The 19,895-nt window shown below is 37.4% G+C and overlaps 2 protein-coding genes across 2 annotated transcripts; one reads left to right on the plus strand and one right to left on the minus strand.

The window, feature by feature from the left end:
- The first annotated feature begins 5,820 nt into the window (after positions 1 to 5,820).
- Positions 5,821 to 11,291, plus strand: LOC143563834 (AP2-like ethylene-responsive transcription factor At1g16060). Its single transcript, XM_077051292.1, has 8 exons — positions 5,821 to 6,413; positions 7,137 to 7,219; positions 7,344 to 7,352; positions 7,968 to 8,056; positions 8,190 to 8,263; positions 8,839 to 8,889; positions 8,995 to 9,071; positions 10,768 to 11,291. The coding sequence occupies exons 1-8, from the start codon at positions 6,268 to 6,270 to the stop codon at positions 11,289 to 11,291; spliced, it is 1,053 nt and encodes a 350-aa protein (XP_076907407.1). The 5' UTR covers positions 5,821 to 6,267.
- Positions 11,292 to 12,462: 1,171 nt separating this feature from the next.
- Positions 12,463 to 16,267, minus strand: LOC143563842 (tubby-like protein 8). Its single transcript, XM_077051297.1, has 9 exons — positions 15,912 to 16,267; positions 15,040 to 15,154; positions 14,790 to 14,966; positions 14,502 to 14,554; positions 14,301 to 14,397; positions 13,648 to 13,737; positions 13,473 to 13,565; positions 12,694 to 12,761; positions 12,463 to 12,626 (listed from the first exon to the last, which is right to left on the minus strand). Exons 1-9 carry the CDS (start codon positions 16,265 to 16,267, stop codon positions 12,551 to 12,553), a joined length of 1,125 nt encoding a protein of 374 aa, XP_076907412.1. The 3' UTR covers positions 12,463 to 12,550.
- Between the last annotated feature and the right edge of the window lie 3,628 nt (positions 16,268 to 19,895).

Raw genomic sequence — 19,895 nt, forward strand, 5'->3', positions numbered from 1 at the left:
CTTACAATATGACAAGGATTAAGTATAATAATTTCCTTACAACCTTGTTCTTATTTCAACGTGCAAGCATATCTTATATTCAACAAGCAAACATGCAATATAAAGAGATGAATGGGGACTGCGCAAGATGCGAAGAAGGGAAAAACAAAATTTCATTCCAAAGCATTGAAATTTACAAGTTTACAAGATGATTAGATACAAACTACAAATAAAAATAAAAAACATGAAGGGCTTCTCAAGTCTCCACGTCGACGTCAGCCTCTTCATAGTCCTCATCACCGCCCTCAGCATCTGGCGCAGCCCGCTCCTCGTCATCTCCAAACTGACCATAGTCAAGTTGTTCGTCATGAATGGAGTCTTCTATCACAATAGTGTCAGGAGCGGATCCTTTGGCCACGCCAGAGCCGCTAGCAGGGGCAGCATTCCCCGCGCCATCATCGCCGTCACCAGCCCCTTCGCACTCGTCAAGTAATTTCTTTAGCGCGCCGAGATCGGGCTGGTCAGCAAGCGCGGATATCTGCAAATCATATGGAAAAATATGAGTACAAAAAAAAAAAAAAAAAAAGGACTTGGAAAATAAGTCAAGGTAATCTCATTAAGGTTAAAATACCTGCCCAAGGATGGGAATGGGAGTATTCAAATACTTCTCCCCCATCGCGGCCATATCCGCGAAGACAACGTCGAGCTGGTAAGGGTAGTCGGATGGGTTCTTCTTTAGTGCGCTATATTCACAACCATCCTTGAACCCTTCAGCTCGACCCACCAAGCGCGAGGCAGCGTTGCAATCCATCACAAGGGCCCGAAACTCGTCTGAGTATTTCATCGCATAAGCGCAACGAGTCATACCTTGTGAGACTAGCCATTGGCGATCCTGCGCGAGAGAAGAAACAGTCGTCTCGAGGGCAGGAATCTGAGAGTTTAACAACTCAACAGTTTCCTTAGTCTGTTTCAGCTCCTCTTTGTCGGACGCTGCTGCCGCCAAGGCTTCTTCCTTTTCCGCTCGCGCAACATCGAGTGCTTCCTGGCTAGACGCTGCCGTCGCCAAGGCTTCATCTTTCTCGGCCTGCGTGGCCGCCAGCTCCTTCTTCAGGCGGGCAACCTCACTCTCCAGTGATGATTTGTCAGTTATAGACTGGACAAGAGCTTGGTCACGCGCCTCCGCGTCCAGCTCCAAGTCGCGCACTCTACGCGCGTACTTGGCCGCGTCCGCCTCGGCCGCCTGTAGCTTCTCCCGCGCAGCATGTAGCTCATGCCCGCGCTTCACGAAGGCGGTGTTGGCACTTGCTCTGTTCTCACTGAGCTCTGCTTGGAGCTTCTCAGCTCTCTCTCGAGCATCAGAAAGATGCCAAGCAGACACTTTAGCCTCTTGCTTGGCTTCCACAAGAGCATCACGTACCTTTACGTAATTATAGCGAAGCTCTTGGGAGGCAGCAAAGAAAGCCGACCCAGCAAACAGATGATCGTTGAGCAAGTCATCGCGAGCGCGGCCCTCCTGAAACCTCCTTTCAGCTGGAGGCACAGAATGAGCCCAGAAGTCCTCACACACACCCATGGACTGAAATGAGCTGTTCTCAGTAATGTTCCATCTCGGGCGGTAAATGTGATCGGCTTCCTGCAAACACAAAGTAATGTCTAAGTCATCAAAACACTAATATGGAAGTCCGCGCAGCGGAGCAAAAACGAACCTATACCTGCGGGGATGAAGCAGAAAAGTCAGCGCCAGCCCCACGAGAAGACTGCGCCGGAAAATCTCGTGGCGCTGCAGGGCTGGCGCGGCCACTGTCGGAGCCTTCAACTTGAACCTCCTCATCCTCCTCTGAAACAAGCCTTTTCTCCTGCGACCGAGAACCAAAGTCAGTCTCGCGAGGAGGGCTGCGCGCAGGAGGAGGTGAGGGAGGTCTCGACGCCGCCAGGTCGGCGCGTAAAACGGACTCCTGCTCCTTAGTAATCCCGATGAGGGGAGATTCAGCGCTTGCAGGAGCAGGAGCAGAACCAACGGCGCTGGCACCGGCGCCAGGAGTGCCGCCAGCAGCTTGTACGCCAGCTATGACTCCTATGAAAAATCAACAAAAGATATGGTTCATGACTTGATCTAAAAGAAAAAAATTAAGAAAATAAAAGCGCAATACATACCTTGACGCAATGCCGTTCGCGAGTCAAACATCGCCATGAAGTCCATTCTCCCCTTTTTTTAGGGTAAAACAGGGGACTTCGAAGCGACCTCCGGCGCAGGCTCGGCACCTTGTTGCGCCTGAGGTTGATCTACCAAGGTCGCCGGCTCTACAAACATTTGAGTGAACAAAGATTCATTAGTAATTCTATCAGAATCGCGCTCATAGAACCATAAAGGATAAGCAAAGTATACCTGTCGAAGGTGAAACGGCAGGCGCAACGCCGCTCCCCTTTTCCGCCACGCGAAGGGAGGAGGTAGCGGCACCATACCTCGTGTGGACAGGAGGTCTGCCCACTTTTTGAGGCAGGGAAGACAAGGAAAACTTGGAGGGAAACTCCTGGGTTTTCTCAAATCCCCTTGCCTGAGTAGGAGGATCCTGAGCAACAGGGGCAACATCTTTCTTCTGTTTCTTACTGGCCCCTGCGCCAGTTTTTCCCTTAGCTTTACGCTTTAGTTGGGGCACCTCAACCTCCTCATCCTCCTCCTCTTCCGCGAGCTCCAGCTCGTAGTTTTCAAGCGCGTCTACAATACGTGCAACAGAAATGTTAGCCAAATTTGGTATTATAAAGGCGTAAGCATAAGTACAAAGGCTTACCAGGCGCATCGCTGTCAAAGAGAAATCCCAGATCAACAGGGATGAACATGTCATCGAAGCGATCGGGGAAGCCAACCTCCCCAGCGCCCAGCGCGACGGAGCCACCCTCCATATGCTCATCATAGGCGGCGTGGACATACTCCTTGCTGACTGCACAAAACAAGTCAAATGATCAGCAAAACGAATTATATTCGCGCAGAAGTAATGCAAGGAGATTAACTTACACAAGCCGTCAACTTGGATAACGGGCTCAGTCGCGCTGTCGGCCCACCTCCTGCTCATACCAACCCCCACCAGCGCCTCCTCACAAATATTCTTGGCGGGGGATGGTTCGACAGTCAACTTTTTAACCCAGGCGCCAGTTGGGTTCTTGAAGACACCCACATCCGCAGGCGCAGAAGAGATCGCGCGCATGGTCATGCGGATGGTGATCACACCAGCCCTGATATAAAAAAACCTCTCAGACCAGTCATGAAGGCTCTTGAATGAAACAGTGCAGCACTTGACCTTCTGACTGCGAGGAATAAATGAGAACCAAGAATCTTGGATCTTGGGCTTATAAAAAAATTGAAAGCGACGAGGGGTGGGCTCCTCGCGCTGAGATTTGCACATGAACTCAAAGTGAGTCATGCGCACGAGTCCAAACGGATGGACTTGGGATATATGAATCCCATAAAACCTAAGCAGCGCACCCACAAACCTTGTCATCGGGAGACGAAGGTTGCAGTGGGTGAAAAAATGGCAATAAAGGGATATATAGCCGGTGGGCGGGTCCGCCGCCGTTTGCCCGGCCGCCGGCAGCATGCAGCCATACTCAGGGAGAAAACCCTGAGAGGCGATAAGGCTGTCAAAATCGGACTGCCTCAGTTTACATGGGATCTCATCCCACTTCTTCACTGCCTTGGTTTTCCCTACCTCCTCCGATGAGGCCTCAGCAGCCCTCTTCCCCTTGCCGGTCTTCTTCAATGTAGACATTACTAACGATTTCATACGGCGATGGATAGGGGAGATTGTGGTGTCTGAGCTATCAGACATACAACTGTAAAAACGGACAAAGGATGCTTCTGAAGAACAGAGATCTGGAAGCAGAAGACAGGTAATCGGAAAAGAATGAAAGAAAGGAAAGCTTCGAATAAACAACAAAGAAGATGAAGAATTAAAACTCTAAGGGCTTGCTTTTATAGGCCCAGGAGAGAGAAAATTTGGTACTAATCGAACTTCACGCGCCCCCACTCGCAGGTGTAAGCCAACGCGAGCGCGACACGTGTCCCTGACACTGTGTGAGGGGACACGAAAAGAAGCGATACAGGGGCTGCCAGAGTTCACGCGCCACCACTCGCAGGTACGGACCAACGCGAGCGCGACACGTGTTCCTGACACTATGTGGGGGATATGAAAGGCAACTGTAGCACCTCGAGCACACGAAAGGTCTGACACGTCTCCATCACTGACGCATGTCAGCAACGACCAACCACGTACAGGGACGATTCGTTTTCAACCAAAAAGGATAGAATTTCGCGCACCGATGAGTAATAAGAAGAAAAGACACTATTAAAAGAGCAACCTTTAAGTCTAATATCTATCTTACCTCGCTCGCGCGAGACAAGACAAACATTAGACTGGGGGGCTTGAAGAGGTATGTACCCGCCTCAACACCGAGCGAGGCGGGTCAACCCACAAGATATAGACAAGAGGCTTGAAATCAAGATATTATGAAGGCACAAAGCCAAAACCTATGCGCATGGCGCATATCACATATGCTCACGCATATCACATATGCTCATGCATCACATGCTCAGGCATCACATATGCTCATGCATCACATATGCTCACGCATCACATATGCTCACGCATATCACATCTGTGCGTGGCGCATATCACATGCTTGTGCATATCACATCTGCGCATGAAACATCTGCGCGTGAGAATAAAGAGAAGACCTCGCGCATCCTCAGGATAGGCGCATATCACACATGCACATAATTAACCTCGTCCTTATCCAAATCAGGATTAGGGCAACCTTGATTGTGCACTTCAGACAACCTTCCAAAAGGTATCTTTTTAAGGAATAAGAATATGCTGATGTTGACAGCTGCCAATGAAAGGTGGACAACTCAGCAAAACTCATGTGCTACCACGTGATTATAACCAATGAAAAAGCACCAGGTGTCCCAAGGACACGTGGCGCAAAGCAATTGGAGGAGGCCAACAAGGCCCTAATTGGGTCTAAGCCCAATCATTGGAAACCCTAGCACTATAAATACCACATCAACTCCACAAGGAGGAGGACACCCAATTACACAGTATTCAGCTATATTAAGCAATACACTCCAATTTCCTTACTCTCATATTATTATCTTCTCCTACAAACTCTTATTCTCACACCGGAGGGTTACCCCAAAGAGGACCCCTCTGTCCCTTTCTGAGGGGTAAGTTTACGGTGCTGTTCATTTTGTAGGTGGAAGAACCCAGATTCCAGAGAACCATCGGTGGGATAGCATAATCACACCCGAGGAAAGTAGATCGTCTACCAGTGAGTCGATCCACGTTTCTTCAATTATAATAACTTCTTTTCAACTTTAAGCACCACTAAAATTTTAAACTGTATTTCATTGTAGTTTTGTTTTTCTCAATATTAAAACTAAATGATTTAAAGGAAACAGATATAGAATTTGTTCATAGTCTATTATTTATTTTTTAGTTTAATGTCAAGTGGAAGGTAACTATGAAGAGAGAAAATAAAAGCCAATTGATAATAACTGTTTTCATAAATGTTTAATTCATGTAACTTAGTTTTAAACATTAATATATATATATATATCTTTTATAAAAACAGAACAATATTAATATTTAGTTAATCTAGAAAAAACTGAAAGTAACTTTATTTAAACATTAATACCATATTCTTTTAACAAGAGAAATTTGGTTCTGTAAACTATAATTCTTTAATCTATAATTTTCATAATCACATAAAAAAATAAAAAGTTTTAAAAAAGCTTAACTTTTAGGGGTGGATCCCCAAACCCCAAAGTCCACCATTAGATTTAATTTGGGCCTAAACAACAAACAAATCTATAAAAATTAGGGCTCTATAAACAGTTAAACCACCTACTAAACCCCAAAACCAGCTCTATGATATCACCATCAATTCCAAATGACATGAGAACACCACAAACCCCAAAACACATCACAAAAACTTAATACAATTTCACTCCCAGCCGCTCATAGACGGCCTTCTTTTCTCCTCTCACCCACCCCCACACAAATACTCTCACACACATTCACGGTAAAGTTTAAAACAGTAATTACAAGTACCATTACTCCATTTGCCGGCTCCCACTGAGTCCATTTTAATATTATTATTATTATTATTATTTCTCTCACATCTATTGATTGCTTTATATGTTTCAACAATTGTCCATTCTTATTGGACGCTGAGAGCCAGTCTGTTTGTTTTTCTCTCGTGTCTGAAAAAACTATCTTTTAAAGTTTGATTTGAATGGCGAGGGTCTCACAGAAGAAGAATGTATCATCAACCGCAACGAAACCGACCAAACCGGTTATTGGTAAAGCGAAGAGAACGCGTAAAACGGTTCAAAGAGATTCGCCCCCACAACGTAGCTCAGTTTATAGAGGCGTAACCAGGTACGTCTTTTTAATGTTATGACCTCACGATCTACGAGTTAGTTTTTTTTTTCCTTCTAGGAAATATAAAATAATTTCTTTAAACTCAAAACAAAACGATCACTATGAAGTGGTATACGGACAACAACAAGCTGGCTGCAACCTCTATTTGAATAACAAAGATGATTTACAAAGAGGCTAGCGGAGCAGCTTGTTGCTAATTTGCATTATTTATCGATGTAAGCGCTGCTTTTTAAATATTTTCTTTAAACTCAAAACAATTACAATGGAGTGGCAGGTAAACGATCCAAAAGGGCTAGCAGAGCAGCTTGTTGTCAATTTGCATTATGTATCGATATAAACACTGCTTTTTAAATAATTTATTTAAACTCAAAACGATTACAATGAAGTGGTATGTAAATTGACAACAAGTTGTGTCGCAACTTCTTTTTTGAATAACAAAACTGATACAAAAAGGGCTAGCAGAGCCGCTTATTGCTAATTTGCATTTTGTATTGATGTAAACACTGTTTTTTAAATAATTTATTTAAACTCAAACGATTACAATGAACTGGCAGGTAAACGGACAATAACAAGCTGCTCTGCAACCCCATTTTGATTAGCAAAGTTGATCCATAAAGGGCTAGTAGAGCGGCTTGTTGCCAATTTGCATTCTGTACCGATGTAAAGTTGTAAACACTACTTTTTAGTTTTTTAATTGATTTGAGTTTATTGAATGTGAAGGCATAGATGGACGGGTAGATATGAAGCTCATTTGTGGGATAAGAATTGTTGGAATCAGTCGCAGAATAAAAAAGGACGACAAGGTTTTTCGTCGTTAAATCATGATTTATTTTCACTTGTTTGATTCGGTTTTGTTTAATTACTGATTTAGTTTTTGTTTATGATTGCTGGTTCATGGAAATGGTGGTGATTTGCTGATGCATACAGTATATTTAGGTAAGCTTATTGGCTTAAACCGATAATTATGGTTTTTGAGAACCTAAACTGAACCACTGGGTTGACTAGGTCCACTGGACTGGTCAAGCCGCTCAAAATGGTTCGGTTTAGCGGTTTGCATATGTCATAAAAAGACAAAATGTTTTATAGTGTAGGGAGAAAATGTAAAAAAGTTAGTACCATTAAATCGATTAAATTAATAATCTATTCTGATTATAATTAAAATTACTTAAAGTTAATTATTATAAGTGTTAAGATTCCTATTCGTTAAAAAAGCCATTTTTTTTCTTAAACCCATGTAAGTTAAAGAAAAATTGTCTGTTAAATATATCAGCCGGTTCAGTTTCCCTTACTTATTGGTATCAAACCGTAAACCAAACCCTAAAACTGAACCGGCTGATTTATGATTTAGCTCGGTTTAGATGGTTTAGATGGTTCGGATAATTTTTATACTCAACATCCATGTCAATATGTCATCAATATCCGGATGTATATCCAAATTTCGTGAGTCATATTAAACTATAATAATATAATAAAAAGTGGGAAAACTTGTTTGAATTCAAAATGATGTTCAAAAATACAAAATTTGAACTTATCCAAAATGATGATATTTAGGGGCTTACGACGATGAAAAGGCCGCAGCACATGCATATGACTTGGCAGCATTGAAGTATTGGGGACAAGATACCACCCTCAATTTTCCTGTAATTATTTTTTATTTTTTTTTTAATTTTCATTCTATTTACCATTTTTTTTCTATAATTTAAACTCCTAGTTATTTATTTTTATAAACACGGATTAGTAGTTTTTTTATATTTATGTTCCATTATATCGCAGCTAGGAACGTACAAAGACGAGCTTCAAGAAATGGAGAGTTTGTCGAAGGAGGAGTATATTGGATCACTACGAAGGTAAACTAATCAACGCAATATGTTAAAATCAACCATTTTGTTGTTTAATAGTTTGTAATGTTTCTTTATTTCGTACAAGTCACACACATGTCAATTATTTTAGGTATATTCATAAGTCATTGTCCATGTCGACACAAAATTTTTGTCTAGAATTTTTATTTTTCAAAACATTTTCACATTATTCATTAGTATAAGGTAGATGCTAATGTACATAACCACTAACCTTATCTTCTTTAATATAAAGTCGTCATGAAATTGCCAACGTGGGACCAACCTATTTGGTAGAGGCACATGACTTTTAGATCAGAGGTCTCAAGTTTAAATATGTTCTGAAAAATATAAAGTGGATACATAAAAATAGACGGTCGCGATTTTGAACGTATTTTTCTCCAGCAATCTTATAGTAACTGAAAACTAACCCCGTTAACTTTTTGATAACGTTGAAAATACGTATGGGATTGCTATTTGAGACTGTCTGTAAACATTTTTTAAGTTGGGAATATCTGTAAACGTTTTTTTACGTAAATTATTGTTTTTTTTGTTTTCCTATCTAATTATTATTAATGTTATGATAGAAAAAGTAGCGGTTTTTCACGAGGAGTTTCAAAATACAGAGGTGTAGCAAGGTATTTTATTATTGTCCATTGATTTTTGGGAGGTCGATAACGATAGTGTTGTGGTATATATGATATATAATTATAAGTTTTTTATTGTTGATATTTAATGTGTAGGCACCATCATAATGGTAGGTGGGAGGCTCGTATTGGAAGGGTGTTTGGCAATAAATATCTTTATCTTGGAACATACGGTAAATTCTTATTTTACATCTTGTTATTTTATCCCATCAAAATCAAAAGTTGCTTACCTACAAATGAAAATTACAAAACCCAAAATTATATTATTTTAAATGTGTGACATAACTTATAAGACTTTTTTTATTTGTTATCAAACTCTAAACATCCCATTCAAAAGTATTGGACTTATTGATAAACAATTACCCTATTATAATATATTTTTGGAGACTCTGAGAATTTACGTGTCCCGATCGAGCCAAAAAATTTATCTCTTTAGTCTTAATAAACTAGATAATGTAAACTAACTTTTTTTAAAGATGATTAAAGGTATATCAGTTTACATAATAATTAGCAAAATCATATTATTAGAATGAGTTTATTATAACAATACACTTATTAAGTGTTCAGGTATATTAAAATATGTAATATTGGAATTCTTTTTATAGTTTTGTGTCCGGAAAAAACGTGTCCTGACCGGGCGCCCAATTGCTTCTCTTGGGGCCGCAACTGAACTTATTTTCTGAAAAATTGATTGGTTTGAATAAAAAATTTGTTTATTAGTAGTAAATAATAAATTGGAAAGTTATAAAAAAATAAATGAAGATGTAGTTGGTATAATAGATTACCAACCTTCAACTGCTATCTAGTGACGTTATGAAAATTTAAAGCAGGTTTTTGACGTCAATTTGTTAACTTCATGGACCATGGTCCCAACCTCCTACCAAATATTTCATGCACGTAATAATTTTATTATTTTGACTTTAATTCAAAGTAAATGTTAGGCCCCCGTAAACGAATCGAATGCTTGATAAATGAACAAACATGAACATTTTTATTCAGTTAATTAAGCGGACGAACATAAATACGTGTCTTGTTTATTCATTTGAATTCTTAGAAAGTTTGTTTATGTATGTTTACATATTCAATTAAAATTATGTTTATTCAACTAAACCTTAGAATCAAACTTTGTGTAATCTACTAATGAACACATAAAAAAGAACATGTTTATTTTCTTCATTTAGGTTTGCTTATTTACGTTCGTTTATAATCTTTTATCTATGCTCGTTTAGAAAATTAATGAACGAACAGGCACTCATTTTTTAACAAACAAATATGAACAAGAAAATTAGTTCGTTTAACTGTTCCTATTTGTTCGTTTCTTCGGTTAAAGCTAGAAGTATGAACATGAATAATTCACATGTGTGCTTATTCAATTGATTTACAAAGCATAAAATTTAGACGTGTAAACGACTTGAGCCCCAGCTTGTCTAGGATTTTTTCAAGCTCGAGTTCTGCTCGAGTGCTCAACTTGTTCATTTTTAATTATTTTTGTTATATTGTTTACTTTATTATTTACTTATTTTTATAAGTAAATAATAAGCTGAGCCTCAGCTCGTCTAGGATTTTTTCAAGCTCGAGTTCCGTTGAGGCTCAACTTGTTTATTTTTAATTATTTAAGTTATATTATTTACTTATTTTTAGTTAATTTTGATTTTTATTAAAGTTTTACACATAATATCAATTATTGTAAACATATGTATTTACTAATTTTTTGTCAAGGCTTGTAAGCTGGCTCAAGCTTGTTTGAACTCAGCTAAACTCAAGCTTTTAACCGGTTGATCTCGAGTCTTAAATTGAAAAAAAAAGTGTCAAATTTTATTATGTAATTTTATGAATACACCCCTGAACTTTTGTCATATTGTCATTTAGCTACTCAAGAAGAAGCAGCAACAGCATATGACTTGGCAGCAATAGAGTATAGAGGACTTAACGCCGTTACAAATTTTGACCTCAGCCGTTACATCAACTTACCAAAACCCAATGAAACAGATTCCAACAACAGTTCAGTATCTGATGGCATCCAAACAAACTTTAACGGTAACCCAATATTTAACCCTAGTCAAGACCTAGAGTTAAATTTCAGTTACAACAACCAGCCGGAAACTTCAAGTTCCGGCGTAACAACCGCCAGCGGCCACCCGCCGCCGCGTGGCGCATCCGCCGTCGGGTTATTATTTAAGTCAATGAAATTTAAGGAAATGCTTGAGCAGACTTCGGCGGCGGAAACGGCGGATTCGCCGTCCCCGCCGCCGGAGTCAGATTTGCCTCGGCGGAGCTTTCCAGACGATATACTGACGTATTTTGATTGTCATGAGTCGAATAGTCATACGGAAGGCGAAGACAGTATTTTTGCGGATTTAACGGCGCCGATGTTTCAGTGTGAGTTAGATTAAACCCGTGATGAATTGAGCAGTTATGATATGACATGATATGAGATGACGTGAGTTTTTTATTAGGTTAGAGTTTGGTTATTTATTTTAAAGAGTTGTTAGTGGTTGTAGATATACTTATGCTATAGACATTCATTTATTTTTATATTTATTTCCTTTTTCTTTTTTTCGAGAAAAAAGAATATCAATAAAGATGTTTAATGCATTTAAAATCCTTATTTATTATGTGATTTTTCAAAAAAAAATGTGTTTTTTTCTTCTTCTTTTTTTATATTTCACAATGTATGTAAAGCCATGTATAAAAGTTTATAACTAAAGACAATGCTTAATGCTAAGTTGAAATATACAAGTTTGACATGCATATATGACAAAAATATATATTTTTAACGGTAGATAATTTCATGGATAAACCTATCATTTTGAGGTTATGTTCAAGTTTGACTTCTTGATCGTCTTGAGACCGTACCCCCCAGATGTGCGGGAACCGGATGGAATGCGTAAAAACTCCCCCCCCCCCCCCCCCATCCCTCCCTTCACACAGATGTCATTCAAATTGGCCCAAGTGATAATCGAACATGTATCTCCACTGAGAGAGGACTGAAATAGTTGATGTTCGATTTTAAAGATGTTTATATTCAAGTGACAAAAAGTGTCAAAAAGATTACTTACAATGAAAGTAATCTTACATATTACTTTTAAGTAATATGTAATATTTACATTAATATGTAATATTTACATATTACTTCTTTTTATTTTAAATCAGTTAAACCAAATTAACTCACAACATGCTAGCTAAGTTATAATCCCATTATCTACGTGACATGATAACCAGCTCTTCTTGCTAGTTATCCCACAACACACGTTCTAAACCTTCCAAAAATGTCAAACCAGAATATTATTGGTGTTGAGTTTTATTTTTCAAAGCTACATTTAATAGTAGCTAGCAGTTGGAATAACCAAATATAGATGGTACTCAATTTATTAGTAAAAGCCTCATAGATGCCAAATGGATAGCCTAATTTTATTTGACTTTTCTTAATATGTGTTCTACACCAAGTGCTAAGCTGCTAGCTGCTAGTGTCACAACAAGAAATTAGATGCAACTTGATATTAAATAAATGCATATCACAGCAAATAGTTAATTGCATCTAAAACATTTTTTTTTTAAAAGATACATCATCATAAGGAATGATAAGTAATTAAAAGCAAAAACATTACTTTCATTTCAAATTTTGTTCATAAATGTCTTTGCGATCGGCTTGTCACATCGTGCAGCAAAGCTTTGAGTCGATAGATGCCAAACATATGCTGAAGGCTTGATAACCAGTTAGCGGATATCTGAAAACCAAACGCGGTTTATTATTATTTGAAGATTAAGTTATAAATAACCTTGCAGTTTTGTTACCTGTAGTCCATCACATATTTGGATTTAGCCACTCTGCCAAGTTGCAATATTGTTTGTCTTCCATCTTTCTGAACAAAATAAAACAATATTGTATATAACTTAATGCTAAGCTAAGTTTCATCAATTCTACATATTAGAGGCGATTTTCGACCAAATTACTTATGAACGAGTTAACTAAAATTATTGTTATAACATAAGTTTTGCAACTTTATGTAGGCCTGCAAATGAACGAGCGTTCAGTGAACTGATCGTTAACCGTTCGACAGGAAGTTCGTTTATGTTCGATTATTTAATAAACAAACAAACATGAACAAATAATTTACGCTCGCTTAATTAAACGAACGAACATGAGCACATGTTTTGTTCGTTCATTTATGATATATTTATTTATGTTCGTTACTTCGTTTACATATTAATAGCAAATAATTAAATATTATCTTGAAGTATTTGTTCATTTGTGTTCATTTATGTTCGTTTACGTTTGTTTGTGTTCATTTACATTTGTTTATATATGTTCATTTTTGTTTTTTTTTGTTCAGTTATTTCATTTATGTTGGTTTAGAAGTTAAACACACGAACATAAACGAACACGAACTCGAACACATGTGCTCGATTAAGTGTTTGTGTTCGTTCGGTTCGTTTACAAGCCTAACTATATTTAACCAAACACATGTGCTCGATTAAGTGTTTGTGTTCGTTCGGTTCGTTTACAAGCCTAACTATATTTAACCACACCAACCCGACAATTTTATTAATATTCAAAGGAAAGTTGACTTTACCTCCATGGTCAACTGGAAATTCTTGACCGAACTCTGGATTTTAAGCCCTGCCTTTCCCCTGTTTCTGAAATCCAACTCGTATTGCTTCGTAATCTAAAGCAAAACAGCGTATTTAGCCGATAATATTAATTTTTCTTGAAATTATTATATAGCTTTAGATTAATGTTAACTTTACATTGTTGTAGTGTGGTACTTTTGAATACAGCTGATGTACTCTATCCATTCTCTCTTCCCAGTCTTTAGCTAGCCCATTTATATGTTGTGCCTGAACATATAAACATTAGAGCCATATTTTGTATATAAAAAAATTGCATTGAAACAACATATTTATAAACAAATGTGATCATATTACTTTTTGTAATCACTACAAAGAGTAAGTTTTGGTAGGGGTGCAACCGAGCCGAGCCCAAGCTTGACTAGGCTCGAGCTCGGCTCGTTTGGAGCTCTATTTTCAAAGCTCGAGCTCAGCTCGTGAGTAGACTTTCAAGCTCGGCCCGTTTACTATTTATTAATTATTTTTTTATATATTTTTAATTATTTTTGTATATATTTTTTTCAATATAATTTTATGTATAAATTAATATATATTATTTAGTAATTTTTATTTATTTTTTCAAAATATTACTAATTATTAAATTATATTTTAAAATATTATATTAATGACGGGCTCGATAAGTGAAGCTCGGGCTCAGGCTCGTTGTTTAAATGAGCATACTTTTAAGCTCGAGCTTGATTAAGTTCGGCTCGTTTGCACCCCTAAGTTTTGGACAAAAAAGAAATTTGGGCTGGCCTGGCCCGTTATACCCGTGACCCGACAAGCCCATTTACCTGAGCTGTATTCTTCAACTGCATAGATTGGTGTTTGGGAAGCCATGCCTTCATGCTCCTATAACTTCCTGTCCATGTTGCTATTGTAGGAACAAACCTATAATATAATAAAAAGTGGTTTAAAAACATTAGTAAATATAAGTTTCAATTATGAATTTATGATCATCCGAAAATTGAAATGCGAAAAGAGATGGAACTTACGAAACCATCGCTAAGAGTTTGGACTGTTTGGTCACGGGATTAAGTCGCCTTCCCTAAACAAAATAAAATAACGTGTCAACAAAGATAACAAAAACAATAATGTTGCATAATAATCTTTAAACGTGTAACTCACTGGACCCACACCAATACCCCGCTAATTAAGCGAATTTTCATAAACACCCTTTAGGTGAAAATTTTTATTTGATCAGATAAAACACAACCTAAATCAAAATAATAATAATCAAACGAGTCAAAATCACATAGTAACGATTGTTGAGAAAACGTTACCTGGTCCCATATATGGTATTTGGAACCCATGAGATTGGCAGTCACACTCCCTACAAAACTGTCATCTGCACAACATAATATCCCTTTCGTATTCTGCGCAATTATGAATTCGGATCTTCGGTTGTGACGCCTGTGATAAGCTACAGCAAGTTTCCTGTTTTGTCTTCCTTGACCCTCCTGCAATATAAATAATTAGTCACAAAACATCAACTTGTAACATCATTTTAATCATTAGAACCTTAAAGCTTACATTGGTATAGAGTGTGTAAACACTCCCACCATTTAACCCATCAACTGATTTTTCTTTAACAATAATACAAGTACATCTTCCAATATCCACCGGTAACGGTCTGCATAACAAAGACCTGAAAATAAACATACAATTAGTTAATTTATTATTCTCGAAATGAATTAATAAGTTTCGAATAATAATAATAATAATAATAGCTGCAGGGTGGTACAATTAAATATAACCTACTAAACATACAAATAATAATCATTATTCTACACCTCTTTGGTTTCTCTTCGTTGTAGTTATAATATATTCGGCCTTTCAAAATACATTATTATTCTAGACTTTTGAACTAAATAATTAAGGGTGCAACCGAGCCGAGCCCAAGCTCGACTAGGCTGGAGCTCGGTTTGTTTGGAGCTCTTTCAAGCTCGGCTCGTTTACTATTTATTAATTATTTTTGTATATATTTTTTTCAATTATAATTTTATGTATAAAATAATATATATTCTTTAGTTATTTTTATAATGTTCATAATATTACTAATTAGTAAATTATTAAATTTATATTTTAAAATATTATATTAATGACTTGCTCGTTTAGGCTCGCGAGCCGGCTCGAGCTCGATAAGTGAAGCTCGGGCTCATGCTCGTTTATTAAACGAGCTTACTTTTAAGCTCAGCTCGTTTGCACCCCTAAAATAATAACAATACCAACAATATTGTACAATATTAAAAATTACTCTAGTTGAATAACTATAAAAGTACTATATTATCTGGATAATTACTCCAGTTATTTGTTCTTGATCTTAACACATAATAATAATAATAATAATAATAGTAATAATAATAATAATAATAATAATAATAATAATGGTTCTTAACACACACCTATTAGGAATTGTAGACCAAGATGAAGCAGGAGCGGATTCCGAATCCGAATAATCCCAAATATTCCCAGAATTATTTTTGCCCGAATCAACCGGTTCATAAAACCCCGCCCCAAAAATCGGGTTCGGGTCATTCAACTGCATACAAAGCTGCAACGAAGACGGCTTCCACGCTCTATCCTTCACCCGAGACTTCACCACGGGCCCTTGTTTCGAGTCTTTCGACACAAGAATATTAGACTCAACATTCTCCTTATCCACATTAGAATCTAAACTCTTGTTAACTCTATTCGGTTCCGAAATCTCTTTATCATCTGACAGGTTTTGACTGTTGTTGACATTTTTGGATTGTGACATTATTGAGAAAATGTAACTGGTTGGTATGAGAGGTCGGATGTTATATATATATACTTATATTAAGGTAGGAAATATTAAGGTAAGAAATTTGAATTTGAAAAATGTTGGGAAGTGAGTTTAAAACGTTGTTGGATTTAGGCTGAGGGGTGTGGAGCGTGAGAAAGGGCGCAAGAGGACAGCCACTCGCGCCCCGGGGCGCGAGCACCACACCACCGAGGAGCGAGAGGGGCGCGAGAGGGGCGCGAGCGCGGAAAAAGAGGCAGGCGCCAGGGGGTTCGCGGGACAGGTTGAGCGTGAGGGGCATGGGGAGTGGTGAAAAGAGCCGTTTGAAAGATAAAATTGAGCCGTTGGCTCTTAATTTTAAAAAAAAAAAAAATTTTCTACTCCTATATATTACCCATTTTATACAACACTTTAACACAACTTCAAAAAACACCAAACTTACCCATTTCTTTATACAACACTTTCTATATATTACCCATTTCTTTCAAACTTTTTTAAAAAAACCTTTACAAAATCCTATATAATACCCCTAAATCAACCCATTTTTACCATATCAAACACAACTTCAATCTCCAAACAACCCATCGTCCCATTTTTTTTTTTAAAAATAATGTCGTCGTACTCGTCTGATTCCGACTCCTCCGAAGAGGATGATTTGCTTCTTCATGTAGGGGGAGTTTTGACCGCAGCCGTGGTAAATCTCTTGCAAAATCAAGCCCATCAACCCCGACTCCCGAGGGTTAGAGCACCACCTCGTGATCGTGATCGATCGGGTGCTAACGATACTTTGATGAGGCATTATTTTAGCCCTCAACCGGTATACGCGGAGTCGGATTTTCGAACTCGTTTTCGAATGAGCAGGCAATTGTTCACGCGTATAGCGAGTGATTTAGAGGCACGGTATCCCTTTTTCCAACAAAGGGAGGATGCTAGGGGTCTTCCCGGTTTTACCCCTCTTCAAAAATGCACGGCTGCTATCCGTCAACTAGCGTGCGGCATCTCGTCGGACGCTTTGGACGAGTATTTACAGATGTCGAAAAGGGTTGCACGTGAATCCCTTCATTTTTTCTGCCAAGGTAAAAAACATTAATTTTACTTTTTATTAAATATTTATTACATTTTTTAATATATATTGTACGTAGGAGTCATATCGACTTACGCTCGGAGATATCTGCGTAAACCTACAACGTATGACATCCAACGCATATATGAGGTGCACGCAGAAAAACATGGTTTTCCTGGGATGCTAGGTAGCATCGATTGTACGCATGTTGGATGGGCTATGTGTCCAACGGCCTGGCGAGGTCAGTTCCACCGTGGTGATCATGAAGGGCCGACCCTCATACTTGAGGCGGCGGTGTCACAGGATCTTTGGTTTTGGCATGCTTTTTTTGGTGTTGCTGGGTCAAATAACGACCTTAATGTTATCGATCAGTCACATTTGATCAACGACCTTATCGACGGGGTTGAACCACCTCAATCTTTTGTTGCAAATGAAGAACTCTTCAAGTACGGGTACTATCTGGTCGATGGTATTTACAACGAATGGGCTGTGTTAGTTCAAGCTTTTACAGATCCAGTCGCCGACAAACGGAAGTATTTTACGAAGAAGCAAGAGTCTGCTAGAAAAGATATTGAAAGAGCTTTTGGAGCTATAAAAAAACAATATTATGTTCTGGCGAACCCGATACGTTATTGGGCTCGGGAGAGGATAATGGACGTCGTCTACACGTGTCTTATCCTACACAACATGACGTTAGAAGACGAGGGCAAAGCTATATGCCAAAACTACCAAGGTGACATTCCGCCACAACCGTCCACAATCAGTGATCAACAAAAACTTCATAACATAGCAAATATCAAGAGCCGTGAGATACACGAGGATCTTCGACATGAGTTGGTTGAACATTTGTGGGCGAGGCGACCAGAGGATCTTGTATTAGATTAGTTTTATTATTAAATATTATTGTTTGTTTAATTTTTAGTATGTTTTTTTTATTATATGAATTTTCAAAAAAATATGTGTTTTTTTAAATAATTTTTGCGTTTTTTTAATAATACGTTTTTTTACTACATTTAAAAAATAATAAAAAAAAAACCGCTCGCGCCCCCTCTCGCGCCCCTCCACACCATGTCCCGGGGCGCGAGCACCACTACCAACACCCATCTTATCAACTTTCTCTCTCTGCCACACGTCACAATATTATTGGCTGACGCCCCCACTCGCGCCCCCTCTCGCGCCCCCCACACCCCTCAGCCTTATGTGTAGTTTGGTTACAAGTAACGGTAATAATATATTTGGAATGTGTGCGTACATAAGCGGGAATAATATTTGAACAGGTAAATCGGTTGGTGTGATATTAATGCTAGGTGGGGTCACAGGTTATTATTATTTGTTCTAGTAAAAGAACCCTAAAAGAATTCAATTATTGAAATGATTTTGTCTAAAGGTTGTAGTAAAAATTGTGTACGAAGGTTACTTAAAATGATATTAAATTTGGGCTTACTTTGGTAAAATGTTTGTATGTGTAGTGAAATAGATTTTGAAAACTAGTTTGGTTCTTTTATAAAAGGTCAATATATGTTTGCGTATGTTTTTTGGTTTTTTTAACATCAAAGTGACAGGAACCCCGAACCTATATCAATGAACGAGCTTCGTATGGCGTTTGCATCTATATATATTCGTGTTTTCACTAGTTTGTTTGGGTATTTTTTAGAAAAGGAATATAAATTTGTATTTGTTGTGTAAAAATAAATTATTTGGTAGATAAAGAAGTAAACATGTTGGTTTTCAATTAATTTTTCATTGTATATATTCGTGTTTTCACTAGTTTGTTTGGGTATTTTTTAGAAAAGGAATATAAATTTGTATTTGTTGTGTAAAAATAAATTATTTGGTAGATAAAGAAGTAAACATGTTGGTTTTCAATTAATTTTTCATTGTAAATCTTGTTTTTTAATAGAAAAGTATATTTATGGATCCATTCATATATCTGTCTATCAAGGGTGTTGATGATCTATTTAAAAGATAAAACCTTTAAAACAATAAAAAGTTAAAAAAAATTAGGTTTAAGTTTCTCGGTTACGTAAATTTGTTGTAAAAATAAAAATAATAAATAAATAAGTGTGTACCTATCTTCTACAAAATCAAATTTTTACTGTTTTTAGTGTCTGAATAAAATATTATGTTTATTTTATTTGTATATTTTGAACAGAGAACAAATTTTATACTCAAATTGATAATCTCTAGGTTACTGAAGAGGATCTAAGACTATCCACTATAACAACCCAAACTAACTCAACTTTTTATTAAAAAATTAATTTCTCTCTTTTTCACATACATAACCAAACCCCAATCCAATATTTCACTCACTATCACAACCCAACCTAAACTCATATTTTATTAAGTAAATATGATTCATAATTGTTTTTTATTATATAAAAAATATTAAAAATAATAAATTATTTTTTTTAAACTAGTTTATTATTTATATTTAATTTAAAAACATATATAAAATTTTTAAATAAATAAAATTACAATGAAATGAAAAACATTGCAAAAAGAAACTGGTGTCTAGCTGTGAAGCAAAAAAGGAATTTCTAATTTTACGTAACAAAACAATCT

The sequence above is a fragment of the Bidens hawaiensis genome, unplaced genomic scaffold (genome assembly GCF_021521415.1).
Source record: "Bidens hawaiensis isolate Kalapana, Puna unplaced genomic scaffold, B.hawaiensis_p1.1 tig00021536_1, whole genome shotgun sequence".
Lineage (NCBI taxonomy): Eukaryota > Viridiplantae > Streptophyta > Magnoliopsida > Asterales > Asteraceae > Bidens > Bidens hawaiensis.